Consider the following 17,187-nt stretch of genomic DNA (forward strand, 5'->3'; position numbering starts at 1 on the left):
ACCCTGGTCAGATTCGAACCTCTGTCCCCATGTGAAATTGCCAGACCGTATACTGTACAGGGTGCCTTAGCACAATGCACCCCTGCACCCCTGTGGTGTTATCTTCCTGCATGGTTAACTTTGTCAGGGTTTCCCTACACATACACCATTTTGTGGTGCAGCACCACAGAATAAAAACGGAGCACCACAAATTCATCCATAGACACACATTCTGGCACAATCTTCCCTGGTAACACCACTCAATGTTACGTGTTGGGTTGTGGGAAACACTGCTTTCCTTTTGGCCCAAGGGGAGTTTACTGGGTCTGTCCATACATATGAACACTAGAAGCCATATTCAGCCATATTCATCCCGGGCTCCGCCATCTTAGGGCAGTTATAGATATAACCTCCACCTAAAGGGTAATGTGCATATTGCCTTGTCACCGACTGATGGGAGCAATATGCTGTTTAAAGATGGCAGCTATCTGACTTCAGCCATTCATTCCAATACAAGGGTGTGGTATCTTGTGTTCATATCTATGGGGGTCTGCCTACCAGAGACGGCGTGGGGCATCATTTCAGTATCTTCAGGTGGATCAGCCGGCTGCTCTGGCTCTGACCTCTCATTCGTCATGGTCCTCCGAATACTCTGGTACCTGATGTTAGGCCGAGAGAGAGAGAGAGAGAGAGAGAGAGAGAGAGAGAGAGAGAGAGAGAGAGAGAGAGAGAGAGAGAGAGAGAGAGAGAGAGAGAGAGAGAGAGAGAGAGAGATGGAGGGAAAGTGAGGCAAGCAGACAGGCAGACAAGCAAAGAGAGAGATAGAGAGAGAGAGTCAGAGTCAGAGAGGGATAAAGAAAAAGACAAAGCAAGACCGAGGAGATAAAGAGAGAGATGGAAAGTGAAGATAGAAGATAGACTGATAGAGAGAGAGAGAGAAGACAGACAGAGACAAGGGATAGAGAGATAATAGATCAGAGAGATCGACACATCAGTAAATGAAAGTGAATTAGCTTGTGTTTGTTTCCTTATACGGCTCTGCAGAGCATATATCCCCAGGGAGTGCTGCTGCTGTAGCAACGCAAGTTTGTACAGTGGGTGAATCTGCAGTGAATGACGAAAGTGCATGACGTAAGATACTGGCACGAAGTTTAAGCACCGTTCCACATCAATGCCCCATATAATTAGAACTATAAAAAACACTCAATGTCAGGAAGTTACTCCTCTCTTGCAGCATTGCTAATTCTTGAATTCCCGAGCCCTTATTTATTACTATGGCTCTCTAAAATGTTGCGAGAGCTTATTTTCACATTGAATGGCATTGAATTACATTGTTTGGTAAAGATGATTCTGGTCCATGGAGGTTTTCCTGGGCCTGCAAGTGTGTGCCGTATGTGTCTGTGTCAGACAGGTATCTGTGTCTACCGTAACTTCATGTGTTGCTTATTTCTATATACGGGCCTATACACACCGTATCCTCAGGGGGTGCTGTACTGCAGCAATGAAAGTGTGTAAGATGAGGCAAGCAGTCTGCAGTTGTAGCTATACTTAAACCATTGACGCCTAAGGCACCTGCAAAAAAGGGTGCTGAATGTCTGAGCCCTTTTTAAGAAAAGCTGCCCTCAGCCTATAAAAACCGAAATATCTCTGCTTCTGAGACCCTCATCTTTCATTAGAATGTGTTCATTCATCTCAAAGAAACAGAGACTTATAATAAAGTTGCCTCAAATCTCATGAGCCTGAATGTTGTGTAATGCAGCTCCAGGCACCAGGGCAAATGTTGTGCAATGCAACATCAGGCATCAATGGGTTAAAACACCATGTGCTGTCCTGTAGTAGGCTGGTGAGCAGGGAAGCTGACAGGGAGGTGTCAGACGGGTCGGTTGTTCCAGGCCCAGGGGAGAGAGGGGCCCCCAGAATTGGGTCCTCATTACATGGTTTGTATTGGGTGGGTGGGGGTGGGGGGCTTTCAAATGACTTTGATCCAGGGCAAAGCCAGAGTGGTCAGTGGTCCTGCTGGTGACAGTCGGAGTAATTGCCTGATGATTGCCTGATGAAGGTCTAGTACCGAAACGTTCATTAAAGAAAAACAGCGAAATGGTCAGTGTGCTGGAGTTTCTTCAAGTTGTCTGCTGAGTGACCCATGGGCCATCTCCGACGCACCTGCCAGCTGAGGTGTGCGGACAAAATCCAAGTTTAACGACAGTCGGAGTAATGAAAATGTGTACTGTAGAGTGAGGCAGGAAGACTGCTGCTGTAGCTGTGACTGTGACTGTGCTTTAACAACCCTGTGTCATACTATTGCAGTGATGGTTGAGTGATGGCTGAGTGATGGCTGACTGATGGGTGATGGAGGGAGTTCTGACCGGTGGTGGGATAGGTCTGTCTAAACACAAGCCTTGACAACTGTTAACCTTTACCTACTTTCATTTGGCCCAGGGGACCTATGGCTCTGTGTATAAAACCCACGGTACAAATATAGTTGCCTTGTCTGTGCAGCAAAATGTGTAAGTATGTGTCAGGCAATCTGTAAACACCCTATACTGCGCTTTGCGATGACGGCTAGAACTGTATTCAGTGAGGCAGGCAGTCTGTTGCCGTGTCGGCGCTTTAAACTCTAACCAGCCTGTGTTGCACTACACAATAGAAACACAGTGTTAATTCAACACTTAGAGAGTACTCTGTGATATCAATTGTTTATTTGACTCTCTATGTCTTACACACTGCATTTTACACTGGCTATGCCTTGATTACTGAGGTAAAGTGAGTGTGTCAGTCAAGTCTGTGTAGCTGGCTGATGGGAGAGTGACTGGAGGGGGCCCTGACCTGTGGTTGAGCTGCTCCATCTGCTGGATAGAGCTGGAGCGTGTGAGGCCCTGAGGTACTGTGTGTATCAGCAGGGAAGGGGACAAAGGGGTCAGTTGTATCTGGCCCAACGGAGACAGGGGGCCCAGAATGTATCTGGCCCAACAAAGGGGCCCAGAATTGGGTCCTCATTACATTCAGTATTAGGTTGGGGGCCTTTTCAGCTGACTTTGTTCTTGGCCCAGTCAAAGCTGTCAGTCTTTAGCTGTACAGTAACTGTACTTAAACTGCTACTGTATGTACTGGTCCATGCCAGTGATAACTAAAGCACTGGACGTGTGTACAATGAGGCAGGCAGTCTGTGGCTGTAGCTGCACTTGAACTTTAACCCCACCCCATGCTCTGTTCTGCACTGGGTGGCTGAGGGACAACTACTGTGTCTGCAAAACATGTGTCAGTCAGGGGTAGCTATGCTATGTTGCTATGCTCTACCTTCACCACCCTGTGCTGTGCTGTACCAATGAGTTGGGGCCAACTGGACAGAGGTATCAAAAGAAAAAAAATCCTTCCAACACAACTAACTTATTTGAGTAACCAGAGGACCTGTGTACTTGTCTTGTGAATAGCTAATGCTGTGCTGGTTGGTTGGATCAACTTTGTGGTGGGTTATTGTTTGTGGTGCTTGTTAGGTTTTTAGTGGTTTTCAGTAACAACAAAGTCTAGCCACCTCGTTTGGTACAATGGATTAACCAGTGTAACTGCTATGTAATATCATGGGCTAGTGTTGTACTTACACTACAAATTCACTTTTACTTTTACTTTTGACACCTCTGCACCTGGGAGTGGGTAACTGAGTAACTCTGGCTGGAGCCTCTAGCTCAGCCAACCTACGCTGTGCAGTACCAATGAGTACTTGACGTAATGAAAAAAGGAGGAGCCAGAGACTGTCTATTATGAATCTTTGGAGGTACACACAAGGCTTGTGTGAAAAAATGTGTATCGTAGCCGAAAATTTACAACAGAAGTCAGAGGTTAGAACTGGAGCAACAGAACTTTTTGGGAGAGGATGCACCAAGCAATACACAGGTGGCACAGACGCCGACCTTTTTGTTTTTTGTCCAGTACCAGTGAGTAACAGCTACAAACGTTTGTACATTATGTGATAGCTGCCTGATATGATGGGTGGGTGAGTGAGTGCAGGGGGCCCCTGACCTGCGGTTGAGCTGCTCCATCTGCTGGATGGAGCTGGAGCGCGTGAGGCCCTGGGGGGCCGGGGGCCCCGTGGGTCGCTGCCAGGTGGTGGTGCGGTTCACGTGGTCCACGAAGAAAATGCGGCCGTGGCTGTCGATGCGCGCCTCCCAGTCTGTAAACAATACACACACACAAGCACACAAACAAGACACGACCATAGTAAACACACATGCTATCTGTAATGTTACAGAGTAACAAAAGTAAACAATGCAGTTCTAATTCAACACTTAGAGAGTACTCGGACCATAATTTAAATCCACTTTCTAGTGTTGAATTTACACCGCAATATTTTACTGTGTAGTGTGTTGTTGATGCAGGTCTCCTGGGATGCAAATAACAAAGGTAGTTAGTGTTTTTATTAATAACCATGTTTTTACAATGGGTATTCACTTCATGCAGGATGGATATATTACACTTAATTTACACTTAATTTAAATGAATCTATGGGAAATGTAAGCACCGGTAAAGATTAACAGCGTATTAATCTTTATTTGCACAAGGATACACAGATAAAGGCACATTTACATACTATAGTATATGTATGCACACACTGCATACATATGAATGAGTATTTAACATCACATGCTGCACAAGTACACATTAAAGGTCAAGCCTGTGATTTTCCAATGGTATCTGAAAAACAGCGAAAGTCAGATTTCTGTCGTTTCTAAATTTCCTTTCTGATTGTATGTGTATTTCTCTTTTCAACTGTATGACATCATCATAATGAAGGAAAAACTGGATACATGCGTTCTGTGTGTATTTGAATGCTCTGGTTTTAAACTCCACCTTTAATGCAATTCTCAGTACTAAAGCCCAAACCCACAGAGATGCACGGACGAACGAACACACACACTCACTAGGCGGCAGAGGCTCATCGACCCTCTGGTAGCGGTGGATGTCCTGCCTGACGGAGGGGAGGGAGCCCACATGCTGGTGGCCATTCACCTGCGCTCTGGGAGCTGCCAATCAAACACAGGAGCATAACATTTATTGATGAATGACCGATGACTACGTTGGTGGCCATTCACCTGTGCTCTACGAGCTGTCAAGGGAAGACAAAAAACAGGACACCCAGGAGCATACCTTTCAGCCATGCTGAAGAACAAGCACGTAGCATATTCATTACAACTTGTAACTTATGAGTATTGTTGGCTCATAAGTATACTACATTGTATATTAGGGTGCATCAGTTGCCCCCTATGAAAAGATATCGCCTTGGCCCTATAGTAAAAATGTTCTACACCCAGTAAAAACACACTGTGTAAAATATTTTGAAATTTGGATGAAGTCTACCGGGGCCACCAGCCCCATGAAAATAGAAAATAATGGTGATAGTCAAAATCTTGGAATAGAAATGGACATTTTGCTGCATAAAGCTACCCAATAAAAACATATTGTCTCGGCTGTGTGATAAAAATGTTCTATGCACAGTAACATCACTCTGTGTAAAATATGTTGAAATTTGGATGAAGTCTACGGGGCACCAGCCCCATGAAAATAGAAAATAATGGTGATAGTCAAAATCTTGGATAGAAACAGGACTGGACTGGCCATCTGGCATGGCGGGCATTTCCCGGTGAGCTCCGCACCCTCGTGGAACCCCATTTTTTTTTTTTTTACATTACTGAAAATAGGGGCCCATGAGTGTGCAGGGCCCACTGGTGAGTCAGTTCTCCGGCACTAATACTAATGAGGGGGCCCCCTTAAATCCAAAAGTGCCCGGGCCCTATTTATCGCTCAGTCCAGCCCTGAATAGAAATGGAGATTTTGCTGCATAAAGCTACCCAATAAAAACATATTGCCTCAGCTGTGTGATAAAAAACATGTTCTATGCACAGTAAAATCACTCTGTGGAAAATGTGTTGAAATTTAGATTAATTCTACTGGGTCCACCAGGCCCATGAAAATACAAAACAATGGCGATAGTGATGGGCAACCTGGATTCCAAAGTCCAGTGCCACATATTCCAAATATAGCCAATATAATGAACCAGCTGACCCACTGCCAGTATCAAGTAAGAGATTGCGAAGTTGTATGACTTTTGTGTGCTTCACCTGTGGGCCTACAGGATTGTACAGATAGCTGTTAATACCTGGTGGAACATCTGTACTAAAGCTGTGAATGCTCCTTGGAATGACTAGAGTACATACAATGCAACTGTATGTGATGTTGGAAAGAGTGGCTTCCCAAAACCTGTACTTAAGTGGCTTCTAGGTATGTCATGGGTATCACCAGGTCCAGAGTCCATTGCCAAGGGCCTCTCAGGTAAGTTATGGTACTCATCTGATGGAGTAAAGTGAAATACTACCACAGGCGATGGGATAAAGAAGTAATGGCACTCTTCAATACAGTTGTATTGACTGCCTTGTAGCCTAGGCATTCCAAGTCAGATTCACAGCTTTAGTACAGATGTTCCTCCATGAATTGTAGGCCCACAGGTGAAACACACAAATATAACAGTCATGCAGCTTTGCAATCTCTTGCTTGATACTAGCAGTGGTCCAAGGCAGCAAGGACTTGATATTGTGTTGCAAAAGAGCGAATTTGCCTAAATATAGCAGTTTGACCATCAGTCTGTCCTGAGACTGAAGTCTGTGTAAGTGGATCGACTGAATACACAACCTGCTTAGATATTCCTTCTGTTTGTGCTCCCAATACAGGTGATTTCACTAATTACCTCATCAACCTGGCTTAAGTGGTAATTAGGCTCAGCTGGTTCATTATATTGGCTGGGGCAAATGTGTCACGCGGTTTGTCCACCTCTGTTTTAACCCCTTAATGCGCGCTGTACCTCCAGTGGCACACTGTAATAGTCATTTAAATGTAACTACCATAGCACTACGATACTATGACACTACACAGGCCCTTTAGTAATGCACCACGACTTGGTCATTACCATACTGGTAACAACAAATTCATAAAGCCGCGTCTTAAGGGGTTAAGACAATGGCAGACCTAGATTCAAAAGCTACAATCCAGTGCCACAGATTTCAAATTACCTGGTTTTACCTGTCCAAATGCCCTAACTGGAAAGGTAACACTAGGTATGTCATTTGGAATATGTGGCACTGGACTTCAGCTTTGAAATCCAGGTTGCCCATCACCATCACCATTATTTTGTATTTTCATGGGCCTGGTGGACCCGGTAGAATTCATCTAAATTTCAACATATTTTACACAGAGTGATTTTACTGTGCATAGAACATTTTTATCACACAGCCAAGACAATATGTTTTTATTGGGTAGCTTTATGCACCAAAAATGTCCATTTCTATTCCAAGATTCTGACTATCACCATTATTTTCTATTTTCAGGGGGCTGGTGGCCCCGGTAGACTTCATCCAAATTTCAAAATATTTTACACAGTGTGTTTTTACTGGGTGTAGAACATTTTTACTATAGGGCCAAGGCGATATCTTTTCATAGGGGGCAACTGATGCACCCTAGTGTATATACAAGTATAGCACAGTATAGTATAGTATATTATAGTATGGCATAGCATAGCATAGTATAGTATAGTATAGTATAGTATAGTATAGTATAGTATACTATAGTATAGTATAGTATAGTATAGTATAGTATAGTATAGTATAGTATAGTATAGTAGGCCCTATAGTATAGTATAATTGGATTAATATTCAGCCACACTTACACACCTACAGTAGCACTACTGGTAGCGTTTTGGTTGTTTACTGTTATTTATGAATGTCCAAAGACCTGTACAGGTGATCCTTCACCTGCGCTCTAAGAGCTGTCAATCAAAACAACAGTAAACACAGCGACAGAATTCCCCCAGACTAAAAAACAGTAGCGCTTTCTTTGTTTCCTACACTGCAAAAAAGGAAATCTTAGCAAGCTTATTTTTCTAGTTTGAAGTTAAAAACATTTAGTCAATCTTAATTTAATATCTAATATTTTTTTATCTAGAACATAGAACTAGAAATTAGACTATTCATACTTGTTTTAAGACATTTGTCCGAGGGGCAAGATATTTTTACCTGTTATAAGCAAATATTGCCCCACGGACAAATGTCTTCAAACAAGTATGAATAGTCTAATTTCTAGTTCTAAAATTCCAGCTAAAACGTACTAGTTATTAGATGATTTTTAATTAAATTGAGATTGACAAGATTTTTTTTTACTTTACAGTGTATCATGCAGGGCTTGACACTGGCACCTGCAAACCGGCCAAATGCTGGTAAAACTTGACTGTGGCTGGTAATAATTTCAGTGTTACTAGCCAATTTGGCAGGTAGCTTATCCTCTAGTGTAACATATCAGTCGCTTTTCATAGCTTATATGAATAGCTTATATTCTGCACTTTGCCCTGTGTGTATCAATTATTTGTATTGAAGTTCAAGAAAAAGCTCAGTTACTAAGTTTCTCTTTGTTTGATTAGATTGTTTGATTCAATGTAGAAAGCTGTGCACTCATCTTCTTCCTGCTTTAGCACCTCATCTTCTGAGGTTAGATGTACAGCGTCATGATATAGAAATAAAACAATACCACGTTTGTGGCTAGTAGAATAACTGAATGGCTAGTGACTCAGGGAAACCACTAGCCATGGTGGCCGGCAAGTGAAAAGTTAATGTCAAGCCCTGGTATTATGTATGAATGACTGTGGTTGTGGCCATTCATCTGCACTCAGCAGCAGCCAATCAAACAACAGGAAACACAGACGCATAACATTCAGCCCCACCCAAGAACATGACACAGTACAACTCGAAACTTACAAGTACTGTTTAGTAATTGCTTGCACGTAACTTTTGAATTTCTTAATTAACACTTAGAGTTCACGTTAGCCACACTAACACATGCTTACTGTCTGTAAGTGACATAAGACATAAGCAAAATCAAGGGTCATAGGTCCATACTATGATCAATAATAAAGGACTTATTGGCATTGAACAAGCAGTTTATGAATACACGCCTAACAAATGATTGATTCGTTTGCTTAACACCTATGAGTCTTACAAGTCACTTTCACAGAATGTTGGGCAAGTACTGCATTAGTGGCTAACATGCAAACTGTAAAATAAAGTGTTTTTGTGTTTTTGTACATTAAGCAGATGTATTTCTTTATTCATCTGCTCTCTACGAGCTGCCAATGAACAATCGCAATTCACAATTCAGTCCCAATCATTTGTCCTAGCCATCCCAATGTTGATCAACAGTAGGAAAACAACACGCAGTCTGGTAAATACTAGCATGGTACAGAAATACCGGTGCAAGTTGTACCACTGGTCTTTGTTTACTACTGCTTATTATGAATGACCAATGACTGTGCGGTTACTTGGCCATTAGTTTGAAATGCCCCAAAATACTTGAAAGCACAGGAAAATGCATACCTAGCTATTAAAAATGCTGAGTGTGCAGTAAATGTTTGGATTCACAAGCAGCAGAGGCAGAAGCAGCAGCAGTTACAACATACAGCCACCATATCAACATTCCTATTGCATCTCACTAATGGGCCCCTTTCATGTGACGACGACAGACATTTTTCAACTAGGGATGCAAATTATTGATTCATTAATTAATTGTCAGTTGATTGACCTTATCGGTCGATTTACGATTAATTGATAAGCAGTGTTTTCCCCTCCCAAAAAAGCCCAGATTAAATCTGAAAATTAACATAAAAAATAAATAAAATGCTACATTTAAATTAAATTCTGTTTATATTCTTTAATCCAAAGGTGATTGAAATGTTCCACCTCTTCACACTCTTCTTCACATACACTTCATCATGCCCATGTCACCTGGGTCTCTTGACAGTCGAGTTGGCTATTATTTGCATTTTTTAAATCAATTAACCTTTTAATCGACTAAAGTCGATTAATTGATTAATTGCTACTATCCCTACTTTGAACACTGAACATTTCAATGTATTCAAAGCAGGTATATATGTTGCAGAGATATAAACATACACCGCATTGTTTTCTGTTTCTCTTTGAAACCGAACTTATTTGAAGCCATTGCGAGACAGGCTAATTGGCTCTTACATCCTTCCGTCTCCGTGTCGGTGACGAAGGTCTCCGAGTCCACGGAGCCTCCCTCTACCGAGGGCATCAGATCCTCCTCTTCCTCCTCTCCCTGGGACACGCCCGCCGTGGCCTCTAGGCTCCACCTCCTGGATACGGTGTCAGGCTCCTCTGGCTCCTCCTCTTCCTCTTCCTCCTGCGGCTCATTGGCTGTAGGCTCCGGAGGGGGAGGTGCTACTGCTGCTGCTGCTGGTGGAGCGGGCGTTCTGATTGGCTCTGAGGCTGGTGGCGGCTCTCCAGTTGGATCACTGCCATCGCCAACTACTGTGGGTGGGGCTTGCTCAGAGTCTCCTCCCCCAGGGTCGATGGCCGTCTCTGCCCCCTCCTCACTCTCTTGCATGTCCTGTGTTGGAATTTAAAAAATATGATTTTTATCCTTGGTTTATTTATTTGGTTAATTATTTTTCTCATACCAAATGCATCAAAAAGTCACGGTTAATTGTTACCGCATAGAGGACGTTGCAAATGCATCTCACATGAAACATTTTTCAAGCTATCGACATAATTCTACACACTATACACCATGTTAAATGTATCCCTTACTTCCAGGAAACCTCATTAACATTAATGGTCTTCAGATGCTCTGAGGGGGTCAGGTCTAATCCCCTAATCAGGGGCCGATAAAAACACACTGCGAGAAAAGCACAGACTAATCACTCTTGCTACAAGGGGACAATTTGATTAACTACAATTCAATTAAGACAGCAATACAACAAACCAAGCTCGTTTCCAGATGCAGACTGTTGTGTTGTGGCTATATAAGTCTAGAAGCAAGACATTCTCTCAGTGGGTGTACAATAACCTTATCATCTAACATCAACCCAATAATTATACCAAGGACACAGTATGATATGGCAATGTGTTAAAACTAGAGGGAAACACCACAAACATCAAGGACTTTTGTGTCTTTGTTACTTGAGTCCAGAGAATGACAGGAAGAGTGGGAGAGAGAGATGGGGCAGGGCTGTACTTGTATTGTACTGTATATACGACACAATTCATGTGATCCTACCAGCAGCTTTTGCTGTGATATTTTTCCTACTAGTAACAGTCTTCAACAGTAAGCCATGGCAATCACATTTCATTTCAAGTGCACACTACAGTGTGTTGAGTGGCATAAAAAATGTCAGTCTAAAGCCCTTTGCACATCTGCTCTCGACACCAATAGCAGAGTTGGGCAGTAGAATGCTAGTTAACCCCCACCTGTAGAACAATTGCACACTGGGCCCATGGGTAAAGACAATGATAGGTCACATCATACGGCTTGCCAAGGTCTCAATATGGTCCTCCCCACCACCAATATGGGAGGGCCCTGGGCCATGTTTGCCCGCCTCGCTCAATAAACCTCCCTCCTGTTCGAACTGAGCTAGGGGTCTGGCCTTTAGCTCAGTAGCTCACTTGTTATCACACCACCATTCCATATCAGAGGTTTGCTGTGCGGTTGTGAGATCGAGACACCACGACTAAGACACCTGACCAATAAATTAACCTCTTTCCCAGACGCGGAAAAGCGGCAGCTGTCCGTGGCCATGGAGAACCTTTATTCTTAGATATTACAAGTACAGCATATTACAGATTTGATTAAGTATGTAATAAAGCAATTCATCTGTTTCTACCAGCAGCACCTACAGGCAATATTGTCGTACTGTTAAATTAATTGAGGAAACAAACCAACCTCGTTCCCGGACGCGTTGACGGGGCAGCTGTCGGTGGCCATTGAGGACACGTCCACCTCGGTGCTCTGGTCCTCGCTGGGTCCTCCCTGGTCCTCCTGCTCCTCCTGGCCGTCCCTCAGTGTGGCCGTGCCGACCTCCGGAGCCAGCGAGTTGGGCACGTCATCTCCCACCACCGTGGGCAGAGGGGTCCTGGCCATGTCCAAGCCATCGTCCCGCGGGCCGCCTATCCTGATCATCTCCAACCCTTCCACTTCAGTCTCGTACGCCTCCCTGCACGAGTCCACCTCCTCCTCCTCCTCCTCGGTCTCCTCGGGGGGCCCGCGTGGGACGGAGGGGGGCGGCAAGAGGCGCGGGCTGCCATTGATCACGGAGGGCGGGGTGGTGTCGTTGGCCGTGGAGCGGTCCTCGTCCTCGTCCGAGTCGATGTGCAGCATGGCGCTGAGGCGCGTGTGCGTGGGGAAGCTGGAGCACAGTTTGGGCATGGCGGCACCCAGGGGCCTCTCGCCGGGGCCCTTGGGGGCCTCGATGGCATCCAGCTGCTCACTGAAGGAGCCCTGCAATAATAATAATAATAATAATAATAATAATAATAATAATACTAATAATAATAATAGTAGTGTTGAGTTGTTTGATACGATTTGCTTTTCTCTTAAATTCAAACATACAAAATGTAGTTATTAAATAATCTAATAATAATCATCATCATCATAATCATCAAAATCGTAATCATAATCATAATATAGTAGGGTCATTGACGTTTTTTAGTAGCAGATGTCATTCGGTTCTATTCTGTTCTGTTCTATTCTATTCTATTCTGCTCTATTCTGTTCTGTTCTATTTTACAGTATTCTGTTCTAATCCATTCCATTCTATTCTTTTCTATTCAACATTCCATTCTATTCCATTTCAGTTTCTGTTGCAATTCCATTCCATTCTACCTGGAGCAGGTCGGGCGAGGAGGGAGAGTCGTCACAGACCATGATGAAGTCCCGCTCCCTGTCTGGAGGGGTGATGACGCCGGGGTCGCTGTTCCTGGGAGAGCCCTGGGAGCCGGTCGGGGAGTGCACCTGGTGCTGCTGCTGGTGGTGGTGGTGTTGGTGGTGGTGGGAATAGTGGTGGTGGTGATGGGAGGAGGTGGAGGGCAGGGACATGGGGAGCGGGTGCGGCAGGTCCTCATCATCAGACGGGGTGCCCGGAGCGCCGTTCATGGCCGAGGCTACCAGGAGAGACTCGGCAGAGACCCCTACAGGATTGGAGGTAGGAAAATGCAGATATGAGGAAGATGGGATGCAAAATAGTATAGACCTTTTATGAAGAAGCTTAACTACAAGTAATAGAACAATATAATAATAGAATAGAATAATAGAAATGAAATGGTAATTTTAGGCAAATATAGTGCAGTTGGATTAGGTCAGAAGCCCATTTGTGGCTTAATTGATAGCACATGGAATATTGACTAATCATGGTCAATCATGCTTATACTTCTTTTTTTACCATATCCCCTAGAATTACTGTGCATTGTTTGTCCAGATCTTTGCATGTAAGCCCTTTCAGTTTTTTTCAGCTAAGCTCTCCAATCTTCCATGTAGAACAGAAGTTGTGTTGTGCTGTATGCCAGTCTGTATATAGAAATACAAAATGAAAAGAAACATGAAATAATATACAAATGCACTGCTGAGCATGGGCGGCAAGCGTCCAGTGGCTTTGGTGCTTACATTTCCAAGATGAACTTAAAGTGGCCAGCGCCTCATTTCCATATCTACCTGGGCTCTTCAAGCGCCAACGCAGTATTTCCCCACCAATAGTCTTTGATCGGGCAGGAGAACAACATTGAAAATACATTTCCGGTGTTTGCATACTGTAATTACTGTAAAGGTCACCTTTATAGGGCTAAGGTAAGCTCCCTTCCGTGCTCCCCTCACACCACAAGCACAACATGTCCCCTCAGAGAATCACACTCATGCCAGTTGGCTGCACTTAGGCACCCTGGGTGTTGCATGTCCAGTGGGATAATTAAAACAAATTAAAACAAACAAATAGTGGGCAGTTAGCCTGATTATCATCGACTTCCAAATCTTTTCGAGACTTGGTCTGACCAAGAGCATAACAATTAACATTTCCCAAACGGCATGGTCAACCCACCTCCCTTGGTTTGCTAATGGTTGCATGCTTCCTGTCAAAGTGGGAGGAGTTCCTGATTTTTCGGGAGCTCAGAAACAATATTTGAATTGCTCTTGGCCTGACTAGAAGCAACGCTGAAGGTATTGCGTCAATAGGAGGGCACGGCCTGGCTAGTGGACATTGGCCACACCCCAAGAGGTGCTAAGCAACTCACAATCATAAGTATCTGCGTTTTGGCCTTGTAGGGCAGTTACAGTAGTGTTTCTCAACCTGGGCTCTGCAGTTTGCCTTTTGTATAGAAGAGCCAAGACAATTCAAGAAAGCTAAAAACCTGACACAATTTTGATCCAATAATGTGATCCTAATGAGCACATGAGACCAAAGGCTTTTTTTTGTTTTGTTTTACTTCTGAACACATTTAGACTTTGGAAAAGCTTTTCAACTGCCTAAAAGTGATTGCTTTTGGGTTATCTGCACCTGTAAAGAAAACTTTTTCAAGGTGTATAGGCTACCCTCTCTAGACTTCTGAACACATACAGTAAAGGATGAAAAGGTTGCCAAGTTGGTTTGGCAGCAAGCATTCTTTTCCCACTTTCAATGTGTGGTAGTTACTGCACTCTGGATGTACAATCTGTCCCAAGAGATTCATCCTCGTGTCCTAAGGAGGTCGCATCCAACCTGAGCTGCAGTAGCTGCAGTAAGACACACACAGTCATGGCCAGATGCTGCCAGGGGCCAGGGCTGCACTGAGACCAGTGTTGCCCAAAAAAAAAAATCAGCCAAAGTCGCTATTGGCTGGCTGAAAAGTCGCTAGATGACGTCATGCCGTTACGTATTACGTCACAGCGTCACACACGACACGCTGATCCCTAGAAAACTTGCCCAAATGCCTTCGTTCTCAGTACCAATGGGCAGTGTTAGCTACTGTTTAGAGATCAGAGCTAATCTGCAGCACTGCTTAACTGTGGGAAATGCTTCTGACGTAGCACAGAGTCACAATTACGTTGAAAAGCAATGATTTTGTCATTGAAAATGCACATTTTTAAAAGTCACCAGATGCACCAAAAAGTCGCCAGATGCACCAAAAAGTCGATAGATGAGGTTTTTAGTCACCAAGGACGTCTAGCGACAAAGTTACTACATTGGCAACACTGGCTGGGACCACAAATTGCACCAGGCATTGCTGGCCTAGACGAGCCCCTCATCCCCACCCCCATACTACAATTATGATGGGCTCAATCCACTGTAGATTGAGGATGCAGCGATGGGCCGCCCCCTTTCTAAATTGTGGGCCGTTCTCTAAGAGAAAATTTGAAACAAACAAAACAAAAAAGACAAAACAAAAGCATAGGCCCCTGATGACTACCTGCCCACTGGGGAAATGCCCTGTATAGCAGATTACCTGTCCAGCCCTGGTTGCCGTTTATAGAGAACAGAGAGACTTGTCTTCTTATCATAATCAGCTCATGTTAAAACTTTTAATCTGTTTGCAACATCCAATTATTGGCCTTTGTAGAGCAGAGCTGAGAGACTCAAACACTTATCATTATCATGTCAATGTTACAACTTTACATTGGTATATGGCAACATAGTTATTTGCTCAAAGTATAAACCGCCTATGCACAGCCAGTTTCCAGGTGTGAAATGCAGTCATAGTAGGTAATCCAGAAACCAGAGGATACATTTTGGGGTACATAAAAACAGCAAATCTATGTCCAACAGTGTGCTGTGAATTCTGCTCTACAAAGGGAAAGTGCAGTAACGATGCCAACATTGAAACTGAGAAAATTGACTTCAAAGCCTTGGTATTAGGTTGGATATTGTAGTTGCATCAAATATGGCACAGCAATATTTCTAAAAACGGGAGACATTTGGACTGAGTTACATTACCTTAAGTTTAAGGATAATACAAATAATACAAAAGTTCAGCAGAATATAGCCTGAATGACACGTCTGCTCAGTTGAACGAAACGTTTTTATGGGTTGAACGAAACGTCTTATGGGCATGAACAAAACGTCTTATACAAATCGTCCATTGGACGTACGTCTCCCATTTGCACCATAAGGCTTTGTCACAAGATAAAGAAGGTGTAAGGAAGACCATTTTCAACTCAATTTTGACAAAATATGTAGTTACTGAACTTTGCCTTTGTAGGCCAGAGTTATCGTTTCTGCGTCCAATTCTTTTTGTTTGCAGAGCAGCACTCACCCTCGGGACCAGTGGACGTCACCTCCACCTTGAACTGGATCTGTCCGCTCACATGGTCCGTAGGCAGGCGCCGACACAGGGAGAAACTGAGGGGCTGCGTGCTGTGGACACAAAACACACACAATCACACACACGCATGCATGCACACAGACACACAGAGACAGACAGACACGCTCCTCCATCATCTCCAACACCACCAACCCAGTGTGGCGCGGAGAGGTGAACACGCACGCCCGCACGCACGCCCGCACACACACACGCACACACACCACACACACACACACACACACACATACACACACACTCATGTGCGCACACAGACGCGCATGCACGTACACACGCACGCACACACACACTCTTTCTATATGGCTCTTTCTGGGGCATGTGGGGCTCTTTCAGGCACAGCATGATGACACCACGTGTAAGCAGGGAGAGGGGAAACAGATTGGAGGATGAAAATAGGAGAGAGAGAGCAAGAGAGAGAGACAGCAAAAGAGACAAAAAAGTGAAAGAAGAGAAAGAAAGAGGACAGGAGATAGAGACAGAAAGAGATAGAGTACAGACACAGAGAAAGAGATGCTAAGAAAGTTAGGAAGAGACAAGAAAAGAAAAGGCCCACAGGCTATGGGACTAGAGGAGGGCAGAGAGCGAGAGAGAGATGGATAGATAGAGGGAGTAAGCGAAGGCAGAAAGAGAGACAGTTGCTATGACACCCAACTTTGACTGTCTCCACGAATGGGATGAAAGGTAGAAAGACGGGAAGCTAGAGAGACGGTTGCCATGGTACCCATGCATGGCATGTACCAGGATGAGAGCTAGAGAGGAAGAAAGCGAGAGAAAGAGAGGTAGAAAGAGGTAGAAAGAGAGAGAGAGAGAGACCTACCCTGACTGTCTCTCCATTAGGATCTGCACTGGGATGTGCAGCTGGCCCAGGAAGCGCTTGATGATGGGCCGGCTCTTGGCAAACTTGTCTTTCACCTCGATCACCAGCACGTCTGTCATCATCGCCACAAACGTGTGTTTCTGCAAAGAGGAGCAACAAGAATGCAATAATTGATGTATGGGTTTTTTTTCTCTCTCTCTGTGTGTGTGTGTGTGTGTGTGT

The 17,187-nt window shown here is 44.2% G+C and overlaps 1 protein-coding gene across 1 annotated transcript in view; it reads right to left on the reverse strand.

Moving 5' to 3' along the window:
- hecw2a (HECT, C2 and WW domain containing E3 ubiquitin protein ligase 2a) overlaps positions 1-17,187 on the reverse strand; it is a 61,019-nt gene that overhangs the window by 28,003 nt on the left and 15,829 nt on the right. Inside the window, exons 6-13 of the mRNA XM_063214318.1 lie at positions 16,966-17,105; positions 16,083-16,183; positions 12,691-12,995; positions 11,752-12,306; positions 10,038-10,419; positions 4,896-4,997; positions 3,997-4,147; positions 538-638 (exon numbers count right to left, since the gene is read on the reverse strand). Coding sequence (XP_063070388.1) covers positions 538-638; positions 3,997-4,147; positions 4,896-4,997; positions 10,038-10,419; positions 11,752-12,306; positions 12,691-12,995; positions 16,083-16,183; positions 16,966-17,105 — 1,837 coding nt within the window. The remainder of the gene's footprint in view (positions 1-537; positions 639-3,996; positions 4,148-4,895; positions 4,998-10,037; positions 10,420-11,751; positions 12,307-12,690; positions 12,996-16,082; positions 16,184-16,965; positions 17,106-17,187) is intronic.

The sequence above is a fragment of the Engraulis encrasicolus genome, chromosome 13, assembly GCF_034702125.1.
Source record: "Engraulis encrasicolus isolate BLACKSEA-1 chromosome 13, IST_EnEncr_1.0, whole genome shotgun sequence".
Taxonomy (NCBI): Eukaryota; Metazoa; Chordata; class Actinopteri; order Clupeiformes; family Engraulidae; genus Engraulis; species Engraulis encrasicolus.